The 15,048-nt window shown below is 34.9% G+C and overlaps 1 protein-coding gene across 50 annotated transcripts in view; it reads right to left on the bottom strand.

The window, feature by feature from the left end:
• Positions 1-15,048, bottom strand: part of LOC121393158 (mucin-2-like) — a 77,704-nt gene that overhangs the window by 29,013 nt on the left and 33,643 nt on the right. For 27 of the 50 annotated variants that reach the window (XM_041560801.1, XM_041560802.1, XM_041560820.1 and 24 more), the window contains 26 exons: positions 14,286-14,423; positions 13,775-13,912; positions 13,241-13,378; positions 12,552-12,689; positions 12,024-12,161; positions 11,507-11,644; positions 10,865-11,002; positions 10,614-10,751; positions 10,105-10,242; positions 9,434-9,571; positions 8,906-9,043; positions 7,891-8,028; positions 7,390-7,527; positions 6,859-6,996; positions 6,181-6,318; positions 5,743-5,880; positions 5,049-5,186; positions 4,515-4,652; positions 4,026-4,163; positions 3,418-3,555; positions 2,916-3,053; positions 2,441-2,578; positions 1,909-2,046; positions 1,376-1,513; positions 697-834; positions 168-305 (listed from right to left, as the gene is read on the bottom strand). In XM_041560801.1, coding sequence (XP_041416735.1) covers positions 168-305; positions 697-834; positions 1,376-1,513; positions 1,909-2,046; positions 2,441-2,578; positions 2,916-3,053; positions 3,418-3,555; positions 4,026-4,163; positions 4,515-4,652; positions 5,049-5,186; positions 5,743-5,880; positions 6,181-6,318; positions 6,859-6,996; positions 7,390-7,527; positions 7,891-8,028; positions 8,906-9,043; positions 9,434-9,571; positions 10,105-10,242; positions 10,614-10,751; positions 10,865-11,002; positions 11,507-11,644; positions 12,024-12,161; positions 12,552-12,689; positions 13,241-13,378; positions 13,775-13,912; positions 14,286-14,423 — 3,588 coding nt within the window. The remainder of the gene's footprint in view (positions 1-167; positions 306-696; positions 835-1,375; positions 1,514-1,908; positions 2,047-2,440; positions 2,579-2,915; positions 3,054-3,417; positions 3,556-4,025; positions 4,164-4,514; positions 4,653-5,048; positions 5,187-5,742; positions 5,881-6,180; positions 6,319-6,858; positions 6,997-7,389; positions 7,528-7,890; positions 8,029-8,905; positions 9,044-9,433; positions 9,572-10,104; positions 10,243-10,613; positions 10,752-10,864; positions 11,003-11,506; positions 11,645-12,023; positions 12,162-12,551; positions 12,690-13,240; positions 13,379-13,774; positions 13,913-14,285; positions 14,424-15,048) is intronic. The other 23 variants (XM_041560817.1, XM_041560814.1, XM_041560815.1 and 20 more) reach the window with 23 other exon arrangements.

Below are 15,048 nucleotides of genomic sequence, written 5' to 3'. Positions count from 1 at the left end.
TCAAATAGAATAATTACAGCCATCGATCATGAAATCAACTCAAGGATGTGTTTCCCAATATATGTTCTAGCCAACGTTTTGAAAATGAAGATACACTACTTCCAGTAACATATTGTATACAACCTTGCCAAATAATTGCTTCGGCGGCAGCTACTTCTCTTACTTACCATGTGGAACAAGCGTCTGTGCTGGGTACAGCGTCATTAATGTTGTAGGTTTGGCCATTGACGACACATACGGGGAGACAACTTGCTGGAGGGTTGCTCATAGCAACACAAGTCACAGTCTTGGTAATATCACACTTACTGAAATAGAAAAAAACAAGACAAAACAGATTAATGACAAAACACAATAAAAATGATTATTTGACAGAATAAAATAATAGGTATTAAAGTGCTGCTTTACAAACATGTTATAATTACATAAACACTCATTACAATCACAGGACCACTAGATATAAGCTGTATGTTTAAAGAACCTTTTTTTAATGACTGCATGTTATGTGTTTTTTGTTTTTGTTCTCAAGTATTCAAATAGAATAAGTACAGTCATTGATAATGTACTGAACTCAAGGGTGTGTTTCCCAATTTATGTTCTAACCAACATTTTGAAAATTAAGGTACACTGCTTCCACTAACTTATTTTATGCAACTTTGCCAAATAATTATTCGGACAGCAGCTATTTCTCTTACTTACCATGTGGAACAAGCGTCTGTGCTGGGTACAGCGTCATTAATGTTGTAGGTTTGGCCATTGAAGACACATACGGGGAGACATTTTGTTGGAGGATTGTTCATAGGAGCACAATACACTTGTTGGTTAGTATCACACTTACTGAAAGGAAAAAAGAAACACAAAACAGTGTAAAGGGATTGTGTCATGATTTTTATTGTGTAGTTTTTATTTCTTAATTATACTGTTTACACAGCAAATAATTAACTCTGCCATGTTAAATTTCATTCCTAACCCAGCAAGTGGAATTTATTGGTGTGTAGGTGCATCTCAGGTCATTTTGCCTGCTCATGTGCTTTCAGAAAGAGCCAGTGCTGCATTATGTAACTGCTTTCTGATTGGCTGTTGTTTTTCCAATACATTTAACTAAAGGTGTTTCTGTCAGACCTGGATTTTAGTATTGATTGCTGTTCTTATATCTACCAGAGAGCAATTATCTGGTTTAATTCCCATTGTTCTGCTGATGTGCTATTGGGGTTGGGGAATGGATGGAGTGAAATGAAATAGCCTGCAGTGCAGCAGTAAAGAGTAACTGAAGTTTATAAAAGCACAAAGCGCTTGACTGGGGCAATAGGTACACTAAGATTTTTCTATACAACCTTCTAAAAAATGTGGAAGGGTAACAGTTGTGTCTTGTATTTACCATGTGGAACAGTCATCTGAGCTAGGTACCACGTCATTAACATTGTAGGAAAGGCCATTGATGTAACATTTGGGGAGACAACTTGCTGGAGGGTTGCTCATAGCAACACACGTCACTGTCTTGGTAATATCACACTTACTGAAATAGAAAAACACAATAAAAAAAAAGCTAAATGACTGAAAACAGAAAAAATACTAATTTGACTAAATCAAATAAAACATATCGTAATGTTGCATTACAAATACATTATAAAAACAAAGAAACACACTAGAATCACAGGGCTGTTAGATATTTACTATATGTTTAAAGCTTAAATATTTTTTTTTTCCATTTTGGCACATTATGTTTTTTTGTTTTTATAAAACTATCAAATAGAATAAGTACAGCCATCGATCATGTAATGAACTCAGGATATGTTTCCGAAAATTTGTTCTAGCCAATGTTTTGAAAATGAAGGTACACTATTTCCAGTAACATATTATATACAACCTTGCCAAATAATTGCTTGCGCAGCAGCTATTTCTCTTACTTACCATGTGGAACAAGCGTCTGTGCTGGGTACAGCGTCATTAATGTTGTAGGTTTGGCCATTGAAATAACATACGGGGAGACAACTTGGTGGAGGGTTGCTCATAGCAACACAAGTCACTGTCTTGGTAATATCACACTTACTGAAAAAGAAAAAGACACGACAAAACAGATAAATGACAAAACCCAATAAAATGCTTATTTGACAAAAAAAAATAAAAGGTATTACAATGCTGCTTTACAAACATGGTATAATTACATAAACACTCAGTACAATCACAGGACCACTAGATATAAGCTGTATGTTTAAAGGACATTTTGTTAATTACTGTATGTTATGTGTTTTTTGTTTTTGTTATCAAGTAATTCAATTGAATAAGTAAAGTCATTGATCATTACTATACTAAACTCAAGGGTGTGTTTCCCAATTTATGTTCTAACCAACATTTTGAACATTATGGTACACTGCTTCCACTAACTTATTTTATCCAACCTTGCCAAATAATTACTTGGGCAGCAGCATTTTCTTTCACTTACCATGTGGAACAGCTATCTGGGCTAGGTACATCGTCATTGATTTTGTAGATTTGGCCATTGAAGACACATACGGGGAGACATCTTGTTGGAGGATTGGTAATAGTTGCACAAGCCACTTCTTGGTTAGTATCACACTTACTGAAAGAAAAAAAGAAAAAACAAAACAGCGTAAAGGGATTTTGTCGTGATTTTTATGATGTCGTTTTTATTTCTAAATTACACTGTAAAAACGGGTACATAATTAACTCTGCCATGTAAAATTTAATTCCTAAACCAGCAAGTGCATTTTGTTAGTTACTAAAAAAAGACACTACAATCATATGATAAATATATATTTCTTTCTACAGTTCTTATTCTGTAGGTATGGCTTGCTATTTCCATTTCCAACAGAGCAATAGGTAAATTGTTTCCACTAAGATTTTTCTGTACAATCTCTAAAAATTGAGGAAGGGCAGCAGTTATTTCTCATACTTACCATGTGGAACAGTCATCTGTGCTAGGTACCACGTCATTAACATTGTAGGCAATGCCATTGATGTAGCATTTGGGCAGACAACTTGCTGGAGGGTTGCTCATAGCAACACAAGTCACTGACTTGGTAATATCACACTTACTGAAAGAAAAAAAGACAAGGCAAAACAGATTAATGATAAAATGCTTGTTTGACAAACTAAAATAAAGGGTATTACAATGCTACTTTACAAACATGTTAAAATTACATAAACACTCATTACAATCACAGGACCACTAGATATAAGCTGTATGTTTAAAGAACTTTTTTAATTACTGCATGTTATGCGTGTTAAGCAATCAAATAGAATAAGCAAATTCATTGATCATGTACCGAACTCAAGGGTGTGTTTCCCAATTTTTGTTCTAACCAACATTTTGAAAATTAAGGTACACTGCTTCAAATTACTTAATTTATACAACCTTGCCAAATAATTACTTGGGCAGCAGCTATTTCTCTTACTTACCATGTGGAACAGCCATCTGGGCTAGGTACAGCGTCATTAATGTTGTAGGTTTGGCCATTGATGACACATATGGGGAGACATCTTGTTGGAGGATTGTCAATAGGAGCACAAGTCACTTGTTGGTTAGTATCACACTTACTGGAAAAAAAAAGAAAAACAAAAGAGCGTAAAGGGGTGTGGTTTTTATTTCTAAATTATACTGTTTACACAGCAAATACTTAACTCTGAAATGTGATCCATGTGATATTTCATTCCTAACTAAGCAAGTGCAGTTTAAGTTTTAATATTGGTGTAGGCGCCATCTCAGGTCATTTTGATTCAGAAAGAGCCAGTGCTGCACTATGGAACTGCTTTCTAACAGGCTGTTGTTTCTGCCTACTCTATGTAACTGAAGGTGTCTCAGTGGGAAATGGATTTTTACTATTGTTTGCTGTTCTTATATCTATCAAGGAGCTGTTATCTGGTTAACGTCCCATTGTGCTGCTGGGGGAAGGGAGATGGATGGAGTGATATCACCCAACTTGCAGAGCAGCAGTAAAGAGTAACTGAAGTTTATAAGAGCACAAGTCAACAAATATGGAAGGGTATCAGTTATTTCTCTTACTTACCATGTGGAACAATCATCTGAGCTAGGTACCAAGTCATTAACATTGTAAGAAAGACCATTGACGTAGCATTTGGGGAGACAACTTGCTGGAGGGTTGCTCATAGCAACACAAGTCACTGTCCTTGTAGTATCACACTTACTGAAATAGAAAAAGACAATGCAAAACAGCTAAATGACTGAACACTGAAAAAATGCTGATTTGAATAAATCAAATAAAACATTTTGCGAACATATTATAACTACATAAACACACACTACAATCACAGGCCTGTTAGATATTTGCTATATGTTTACAGCCAGAACATTTCTAAATATCTGCACATTATGTTTTTTGTTTGTATAAAGTTATCAAATAGAATAAGTACAGCCATCAATCATGTAATCAACTGAAGGATGTGTTTCCCATTATATGTTCTAACCAATGTTTTGAAAATTAAGGTACACTACTTGTCAAATAATTGCTTGGGCAGCAGCTATTTCTCTTACTTACCATGTGGAACAACCGTCTGTGCTGGGTACAGCGTCATTAATGTTGTAGGTTTGGCCATTGAAATAACATACGGGGAGACAACTTGCTGGAGGGTTGCTCATAGCAACACAAGTCACTGTCTTGGTAACATCACACTTACTGAAAGAGAAAAAGACAAGACAAAACAGATTAATGACAAAACACAAAAAAAATGACAAAATGTTTCTTTGGCAAAATAAAATAAAAGGTATTACAGGGCTAATTTACAAACATGTTATAATTACATAAACACTCATTACAATCACAGGACCACTAGATATAAGCTGTATGTTTAAAGAACCTTTTTATAATTACTGCATGTTATGTGTTTTTTGTTTGTTATCAAGTAATCAAATAGAATAAGTACAGTCATTAATCATGTACTGAACTCAAGGGTGTGTTTCGCAATTTATGTTCTAACCAACAATTTAAAATTAAGGTACACTGCTTCAAATAACTTCTTTCATGCAACCTTGTGAAATAATTGTTTTTGTAGCAGCTATTTCTCGTACTTACCATGTGGAACAAGCGTCTGTGCTGGGTACAGCGTCATTAATGTTGTAGGTTTGGCCATTGATGACACATACGGGGAGACATCTTGTTGGAGGATTGGTAATAGGAGCACAATACACTTGTTGGTTAGTATCACACTTACTGAAAGGGAAAAAGAAAAAACAAAAGATTGTAAAGGGATTCTGTCATGATTTGTACGGGGTAGTTTTTAATTCTAAATTACACTGTTTACACAGCAAATCATTAACTCTGCCTTGTTAGATTGTATTCCTTACCCAGCAAGTAAATTTTTAGTTGTAAAATTGGTGTGTAGGTGCATCTCAGGTCATTTTGCCTGTTCGTGTGCTTTCAGACAGAGCCAGTGCTGCATTATGTAACTACTTTCTAACAGGATGTTGTTTCTCTTTCAAAATATAACTGAAGGTGTCTCAGTGGGACCTGGATTTTTACTATTGAGTACGGTCTTTATATCTATCAGGGAGCTGTTATCTGGTTACCTTTCCATTAGTCTTCTGCTGTGCTGCTTGGGGTAGGAGGATGGATGGGGTTATATCACCCAACTTGTAGTGCAGCAATAATGAGTAACAGAGGTTTATAAGAGCACAAGTCACTTGACTGGGGGCAATAGGTACACTAAGATTTCTCTATACAACCTTCTAAAAAAGGTGGAAGGGAAGCAGGTTTTTCTTGTACTTACCATGTGGAACAGTCGTCTGAGCTAGGTACCACATCATTAATATTGTAGGCTTGACCATTGATGTAGCATTTGGGGAGACAACTTGCTGGAGGGTTGCTCAAAGCAACACACGTCACTGTCTTGGTAGTATCACACTTACTGAAATAGAAAAAGACAATAGAAAATAGCTAAATGACTAATCACATAAAAAAATGCTTATTTGAATAAATCAAATATTGCAATGTTGCATTACAAACATATTATAACTACATAAACACACAAATCAAACTTAACAAATAGAATAAGTTCAGCCATCGAACGTGTAATCAACTCAAGGATGTGTTTCATAATATATGTTCTAACCAATATTTTGAAAATGAAGGTACACTACTTCCAGTAATATATTATATGCAACCTTGCCAAATAATTGCTTGGGCAGCAGCTATTTTTCTTACTTACCATGTGGAACAAGCGTCTGTGCTGGGTACAGCGTCATTAATGTTGTAGGTTTGGCCATTGATGACACATACGGGGAGACAACTTTTTGGAGGATTGTTCAGAGGAGCACAATACACTTGTTGGTTAGTATCACACTTACTGAAAGGAAAAGAGAAAAAACATAAGAGCGTAAAGGGATTCTGTCATTATTTTTTATCGTGTCGTTTTTATTTCTAAATTACACTATTACACAGCAAATAATTTAACTCTGCCATGTTAAATTTCATTTTTAAACCAGCAAGAGCATTTTTAGTTGTGAAATTAGTGTGTTGGTGCATTCCAGGTCATTTTGCCTGCTCATGTGCTCTCAGAAAGAGCCAGTGTTGCACTATGGAACTGCTTTCTGATAGGCTGTTGTTTCCCCTACTCAATGTAACTGAAGGTGTCTCAGTGGGACCTGGATTTTACTATTGATTGCTTTTCTTATATCTACAGGGAGCTGTTATTTGGTTAACTTCCCATTGTTCTGCAGATGTGCTAATGAGGGGGAGGGGAATGGATGGAGTGAAATCAAATAGCCTGCAGAGCAGCAGTAAAGAGTAACTGAAGTCACTTGACTGCGGGCAATAGGTACACTAAGATTTTTCTTTAGAACCTTCTAAAAAATGTGGAAGGGTAGCAGTTGTTTCTAGTATTTACCATGTGGAACAGTCATCTGAGCTAGGTACCACGTCATTAACATTGTATGAAAGGCCATTGACGTAGCATTTGGGGAGACAACTTGCTGGAGGGTTGCTCATAGCAACACAAGTCACTGTCTTGGTAGTATCACACTTACTGAAATAGAAAAAGACAATACAAAACAACTAAATGACTGAACACAGAAAAAAATACTAATTTGACTAAATCAAATAAAACATATTGTAATGTTGCATTACAAACATATTATAAATACATACACACACAACAATCACAGGGCCATTAGATATTTACTATATGTTTAAAGCTTGATAATTTTTTTTTACATTTCATCACATTATGTTTTTTTGTTTTTATAAAGTTATCAAATAGAATAAGTATAACCATCGATCATGTAATTAACTCAAGGATGTGTTTCCCAATATTTGTTCTAGTCAATGTTTTAAAAATGAAGGTACACTACTTCTAGTAATATATTGTATACAACCTTGCCAAATAATTGCTTGGGCAGCAGCTATTTCTCTTACTTACCATGTGGAACAACCGTCTGTGCTAGGTACAGCGTCATTAATGTTGTAGGTTTGGCCATTGAAATAACATACGGGGAGACAACTTGCTGGAGGGTTGCTCATTCGAACACAAGTCACTGTCTTGGTAACATCACACTTACTGAAATAGAAGAAGACAAGACAAAACAGAATAAAAATACTTATTTGACAAAATAAAATAAAAGGTATTACAGTGCTGTTATAATTACATAAACACACATTACAATCACAGGACCACTCTATATAAGCTGTATGTAAACTTTTGTTAATTACTTCATGTTACAGTATGTGTTTTTTTTGTTTCTGTTATCAAGTAATCAAATAGAATAAGTACAGTCATTAATCATGCACTAAACTCAAGGGTGTGTTTCCCAACATATGTTCTAACCAACATTTTGAAAATTATGGTACACTGATTCCACTAATTTATTTTATGCAACCTTGCCAAATAATTGCTTGGCCAACAGCTTTTGCTTTTACTTACCATGTGGAACAGCTATCTGGGCTAGGTACATCGTCATTAATGTTGTAGATTTGGCCATTGATGACACATACGGGGAGACATTTTGTTGGAGGATTGTCAATAGGAGCACAAGACACTTCTTGGTTAGTATCACACTTACTGAAAGAAAAAAAGAAAAAACAAAACAGTGTAAAGGGATTATATCATGATTTTATGATGTTTTTATTTCTAAATTACACTGTGTACACAGCAAACAATTAACTCTGCCATGTAAAATTTAATTCCTAAACCAGCAAGTGCATTTTTTTAGTTGTAATATTAGTGTGTAGGCGCCATCTCAGGTGATTTTTCCTGTTCCTGTGAAAGAGCCAGTGCTGCACTATAGAACTGCTTTCTGATGTTTCTCCTACTTTATGTAAATGAAGGTGACTCAGTGGGACATGAATTTTTACTATTCAGTACTTTTCATATATCTACCAGGGAGCTGTTATCTGGTTAACTTTCCATTGTTCATCTGATGTGCTGCTGGGGGGGTGGATGGGGTGATATCACTCAACTTGCAGTGCAACGGTTAAGAATAACTGAGGTTTATAAGAGCACAAGTCACATGACTGGGGCACCTGGGAAACTGACAATAGGTTGAGCCACATGTCAGATTTCAAAATTATATACAAATAAAATCTGTTTACTCTTTTGAAATATAGATTTCAGTGCAGACGTCTGCAGGAACAGAACTTTTAACTGATGTTTATTTAAAAAAAGTTTTTCTCATGACAGTATCCCTTGAATGTCTAAACACAATAATAAAAAAAGTAGTATTTCGCTGCTTTACAAACACAATATACTCATATAAACAGACACTACAAGGCTATGATATATTTATATATATATATATATTTCTTTCTACAGTTCTTCTTCTGTAGGTATGGCTTGCTGTTTCCATTTCCAACAGACCAATATGTAAGCTGTTTCCACGAAGATTATCTATACAACCTCTAAAAAATATGGAAAAGCAGCAGTTATTTCTCATGCTTACCATGTGGAACAGTCATCTGAGCAAGGTACAGCGTCATTAATGTTGTAGGCCTGGCCATTGATGTAACATTTGGGGAGACAACTTGCTGGAGGGTTGCTCATAGCAACACAAGTCACTGTCCTGGTAATATCACACTTACTGAAATAGAAAAAGATGAGACAAAACAGATTAATGACAAATCACAATAGAATGCTTATTTGACAAAATAAAATAAAAGTTATTACAGCGCTGCTTTACAAACATTTTATATTTACATAAACACTCCTTATAATCACAGGACCATTAGATATAAGCTGTATGTTTAAAGAACCCTTTTTTAATTACTGAATGTTATGTGTTTTTTGTTTTTGTTATCAAGTATTCAAATAGAATAAGCAAATTGATTGACCATGAACTGAACTCAAGGGTGTGTTTTCCAATTTATGTTCTAACCAAAATTTTGAAAATGAAGGTACACTGCTTCAAATAACTTAGTTTATGCAACCTTGCCAAATAATTACTTGGGCAACAGTTTTTTCTTTTACTTACCATGTGGAACAGTCATCTGGGCTAGGTACCTCATCATTAATTTTGTAGACTTGGTAATCGATGATACATATGGGAAGACATTTTAATGGAGGATTGCTAATAGTCTCACAAGTCACTTGTTGGTTAGTATCACACTTGCTGAAAGAAAAAAAGAAAAAAAAACAGGGTAAAGGGATTCTGTCATGATTTTTATAGTGTAGTTTTTATTTCTAAATGATGCTGTTGACACAGCAAATCATTAACTCTGCCATGTTAAATTTCCTTCCTAAACCAGCAAGTGCAGTTTAACTTTTAATATTGGCGTAGGTGCCATCTTAGGTAATTTTACCTGCTCATGTGCTGTGAGAAAGAGCCAGTGCTGCACTATGGAACTGCTTTCTGACAGGCTTTTGTTTCTCCTGCTCAATGTAACTGAAGGTGTCTCAGTGGGACATGGATTTTTACTAATCTTTGCTGTTCTTATATCTGTCAGGGAGTTGTTATCTGGTTAACGTCCCATTGTTCTGCTAATGTGCTGCTGGGGGAAGGGGGAAGTATGGGGTAATATCACCCAACTTGCAGTGCAGCAGTAAGAGCACAAGTCACATGACTGAAGGCAATAGGTACACAAATATTTTTCTCTTGAACCTTCTAAGAAATATGGAAGGGTAGCAGTTATTTTGCTTACTTACCATGTGGAACAGTCGTCTGAGCTAGGTACCACGTCATTAACATTGTAAGAAAGACCATTGACGTAGCATTTGGGGAGACAACTTGCTGGAGGGTTGCTCATAGCAACACAAGTCACTGTCTTGGTAACATCACACTTACTGAAATAGAAAAAGACAATGCAAAACAGCTAAATGACTGAACACAGAAACTTGTTTTATTTGAATAAATCAAATAAAACATATTGCAATGTTACATTACGAACATATTATAACTACATAAACACAAACTACAATCACACGGCCATAAGATATTTGCTATATGTTTACAGCCAGAACATTTTTTTTTTTTACATTTCTGCACATTATGATTTTGGTTTTTATAAAGTTATCAAATAGAATAAGTACAGCCATCAATCATGTAATCAACTCAAGGATGTGTTTCCCAATATATGTTCTAATCAATGTTTTGAAAATTAAGGTACACTACTTGTCAAAAAATTACTAGGGCAGCAGCTATTTCTCTTACTTACCATGTGGAACAACCGTCAGTGCTGGGTACAGCGTCATTAATGTTGTAGGTTTGGCCATTGAAATAACATTTGGGGAGACAGCTTGCTGGAGGGTTGCTCATAGCAACACAAGTCACTGTCTTGGTAACATCACACTTACTGAAATAGAAAATTACAAGACAAAACAGATTAATGACAACACATGATAAAAAATGTTATTTGACAAAATAAAATAAAAGGTATTACAGGGCTGATTTGCAAACTTTACTTACCATGTGGAACAAGCGTCTGGGCTAGGTACAGCGTCATTAATGTTGTAGGTTTGGCCATTGATGACACATACGGGGAGACATTTTGTTGGAGGATTGTTCATAGGAGCACAATACACTTGTTGGTTAGTATCACACTTACTGAAAGGGAAAAAGAAAAAACAAAAGATTGTAAAGGGATTCTGTCATGATTTGTACGGGGTAGTTTTTAATTCTAAATTACACTGTTTACACAGCAAATCATTAATTTTGCCATGTAAAATGTTATTCCTAACACAGCAAGTGCTTTCTTTTAGTTGTAATATTGGTTTGTAGGTGCATCTCAGCTAATTTTCCAGTTTATGTGATTTTGGAAAGAGAACTTATGTATGTTTAAAAAAATAAAAATAAAAAAAATTCTCATCACGGTGTCCCTTTGTTGACTAAACGTAGTAATAAAAAACTAGTATTTCTCTAAAAAATATTACAGTGCTTCTTTACAATCACAATACACTCATATAAACAGACACTACGATCATATTATTCTGTAGGTATGGCTCGCTGTTTCCATTTCCGACAGAGCAATGGGTAGACTGTTTCCACTAATATTTTTCTATACAACCTTCTAAAAAATATGGAAAGGTAGCAGTTATTTCTCATACTTACCATGTGGAACAGTCATCTGTGCTAGGTACCACGTCATTAACATTGTAGGGAATGCCATTGATGTAACATTTGGGGAGACAACTTGCTGGAGGGTTGCTCATAGCAACACAAGTCACTGTCTTGGTAATATCACACTTACTGAAATAGAAAAAGACAAGACAAAATATCTAAATGACTGAACACAGAAAACATAATTCTTATAGGACCAAATAAAACACATATGAACATATTATAACTACATAAACACATTATAATCACAGGACCATTAGATATGTAATATATGTTTAAAGCCTGAACTTTTTTTTAAATTTCTGCGCATTATGTTTTGTTTTGTTTTTTTAAAAAAGTTATCAAATAGAATAAGTACAGCCATCGATCATGTAATCAACTCAAGGATGTGTTTCCCAATATATGTTCTAACCAACATTTTGAAAATGAAGATACACTACTTCCAGTAACATATTGTATACAACCTTGCCAAATAATTGCTTGGGCAGCAGCTATTTCTCTTACTTACCATGTGGAACAACCGTCTGTGCTGGGTACAGCGTCATTAATGTTGTAGGTTTGGCCATTGATGACACATACGGGAAGACAACTTGCTGGAGGGTTGCTCATAGCAACACAAGTCACAGTCTTGGTAATATCACACTTACTGAAAGAGAAAAAAACAAGACAAAACAGATTAATGACAAAACACAATAAAAATGATTATTTGACAGAATAAAATAATAGGTATTAAAGTGCTGCTTTCCAAACATGTTATAATTACATAAACACTCATTACAATCACATGACCACTAGATATAAGCTGTATGTTTAAAGAACCTTTTTTAATTACTGCATGTTGTGTGTTTTTTGTTTTTGTTGTCAAGTAATCAAATAGAATAAGTACAGTCATTAATCATGTACTGAACTCAAGGGTGTGTGTCCCAATTTATGTTCTAACCAACATTTTGAAAATTAAGGTACACTGCTTCAAATAACTTATTTTATGCAACTTTGCCAAATAATTATTCGGACAGCAGCTATTTCTCTTACTTACCATGTGGAACAAGCGTCTGTGCTGGGTACAGCGTCATTAATGTTGTAGGTTTGGCCATTGAAGACACATACGGGGAGACATTTTGTTGGAGGATTGTTCATAGGAGCACAATACACTTGTTGGTTAGTATCACACTTACTGAAAGGAAAAAAGAAACACAAAACAGTGTAAAGGGATTGTGTCATGATTTTTATTGTGTCGTTTTTATTTCTAAATTATACTATTAGCACAGCAAATAATTAACTCTGCCATGTTAAATTTCATTCCTAACCCAGCAAGTGGAGTTTAAGTATTAATATTGGTGTGTAGGTGCATCTCAGGTCATTTTCCCTGCTCATGTGCTTTCAGAAAGAGCCAGTGCTGCATTATGTAACTGCTTTCTGATAGGCTGTTGTTTTTCCTATACATTTAACTAAAGGTGTTTCAGTCAGACCTGGATTTTACTATTGATTGCTGTTCTTATATCTACCAGAGAGCAATTATCTGGTTTAATTCCCATTGTTCTGCTGATGTGCTATTGGGGGAGGGGAATGGATGGAGTGAAATGAAATAGCCTGCAGTGCAGCTGTAAAGGGTAACTGAAGTTTATAAAAGCACAAATCACTTGACTGGGGCAATAGGTCCACTAAGATTTTTCTATACAACCTTCTAAAAAATGTGGAAGGGTAGCAGTTATGTCTTGTACTTACCATGTGGAACAGTCATCTGAGCTAGGTACCACATCATTAACATTGTAGGAAAGGCCATTGATGTAACATTTGGGGAGACAACTTGCTGGAGGGTTGCTCATAGCAACACAAGTCACTGTCTTGGTAATATCACACTTACTGAAATAGAAAAACACAATAAAAAAACAGCTAAATGACTGAAAACAGAAAAAATACTAATTTGACTAAATCAAATAAAACATATTGTAAGGTTGCATTACAAATACATTATAAATACAAAGAAACACACTAGAATCACAGGGATGTTAGATATTTACTATATTTTTAAAGCTTAAATATTTTTTTTTCCATTTTGGCACATTATGTTTTTTTGTTTTTATAAAACTATCAAATAGAATAAGTACAGCCATCGATCATGTAATGAACTCAGGGATATGTTTCCGAAAATTTGTTCTAGCCAATGTTTTGAAAATTAAGGTACACTAGTAACCAGTAACATATTTTATCCAAACTTGCCAAATAATTGCTTGGGCAGTAGTTATTTCTCTTTCTTACCATGTGGAACAAACGTCTGTGCTAGGTACAGCGTCATTAATGTTGTAGGTTTGGCCATTGAAATAACATACAGGGAGACAACTTGCTGGAGGGTTGCTCATTCGAACACAAGTCACTGTCTTGGTAACATCACACTTACTGAAATAGAAAAAGAAAAGACAAAACAGATTAATGACAAAACACAATAAAAATACTTATTTGACAAAATAAAAAAATAGGTATTACAGTGCTGTTATAATTACATAAACACACATTACAATCACAGGACCACTCTATATAAGCTGTATGCAAACTTTTGTTAATTACTTCATGTTATGTGTTTTTTTGTTTTTGTTATCAAGTAATCAAATAGAATAAGTACAGTCATTAATCATGCACTAAACTCAAGGTTGTGTTTCCCAACATATGTTCTAACCAACATTTTGAAAATGATGGTACACTGATTCCACTAATTTATTTTATCCAACCTTGCCAAATAATTGCTTGGCCAACAGCTTTTTCTTTTACTTACCATGTGGAACAGCCATCTGGGCTAGGTACATCGTCATTAATGTTGTAGGTTTGGCCATTGATGACACATACGGGGAGACATTTTGTTGGAGGATTGTCAATAGGAGCACAATACACTTCTTGGTTAGTATCACACTTACTGAAAGAAAAAAAGAAAAAAAAACAGTGTAAAGGGATTATATCATGATTTTATGATGTTTTTATTTCTAAATTACAATGTGTACACAGCAAACAATTAACTCTGCCATGTAAAATGTAATTCCTAAACCAGCAAGTGAATTTTTTTAGTTGTAATATTAGTGTGTAGGCGCCATCTCAGGTGATTTTTCCTGTTCCTGTGCTTTCAGAAAGAGCCAGTGCTGCACTATAGAACTGCTTTCTGATGTTTCTCCTACTTTATGTTAATAAAGGTGACTCAGTGGGACATGAATTTTTACTATTCAGTACTTTTCATATATCTACCAGGGAGCTGTTTTCTGGTTAACTTTCCATTGTTCATCTGATGTGCTGCTGGGGGGGGATGGGGTGATATCACTCAACTTGCAGTGCAACGGTTAAGAATAACTGAGGTTTATAAGAGCACAAGTCACATGACTGGGGCACCTGGGAAACTGACAATAGGTTGAGCCACATGTCAGATTTCAAAATTATATACAAATAAAATCTGTTTAGTCTTTTGAAATATAGATTTCAGTGCAGACGTCTGCAAGAACAGCACTTTTAACTGATGTTTATTTAAAAAAAGTTTTTCTCATGACAGTATC

The sequence above is a fragment of the Xenopus laevis genome, chromosome 4S, assembly GCF_017654675.1.
Source record: "Xenopus laevis strain J_2021 chromosome 4S, Xenopus_laevis_v10.1, whole genome shotgun sequence".
Taxonomy (NCBI): Eukaryota; Metazoa; Chordata; class Amphibia; order Anura; family Pipidae; genus Xenopus; species Xenopus laevis.
This window is presented reverse-complemented; position numbering and strand designations above follow the sequence as displayed.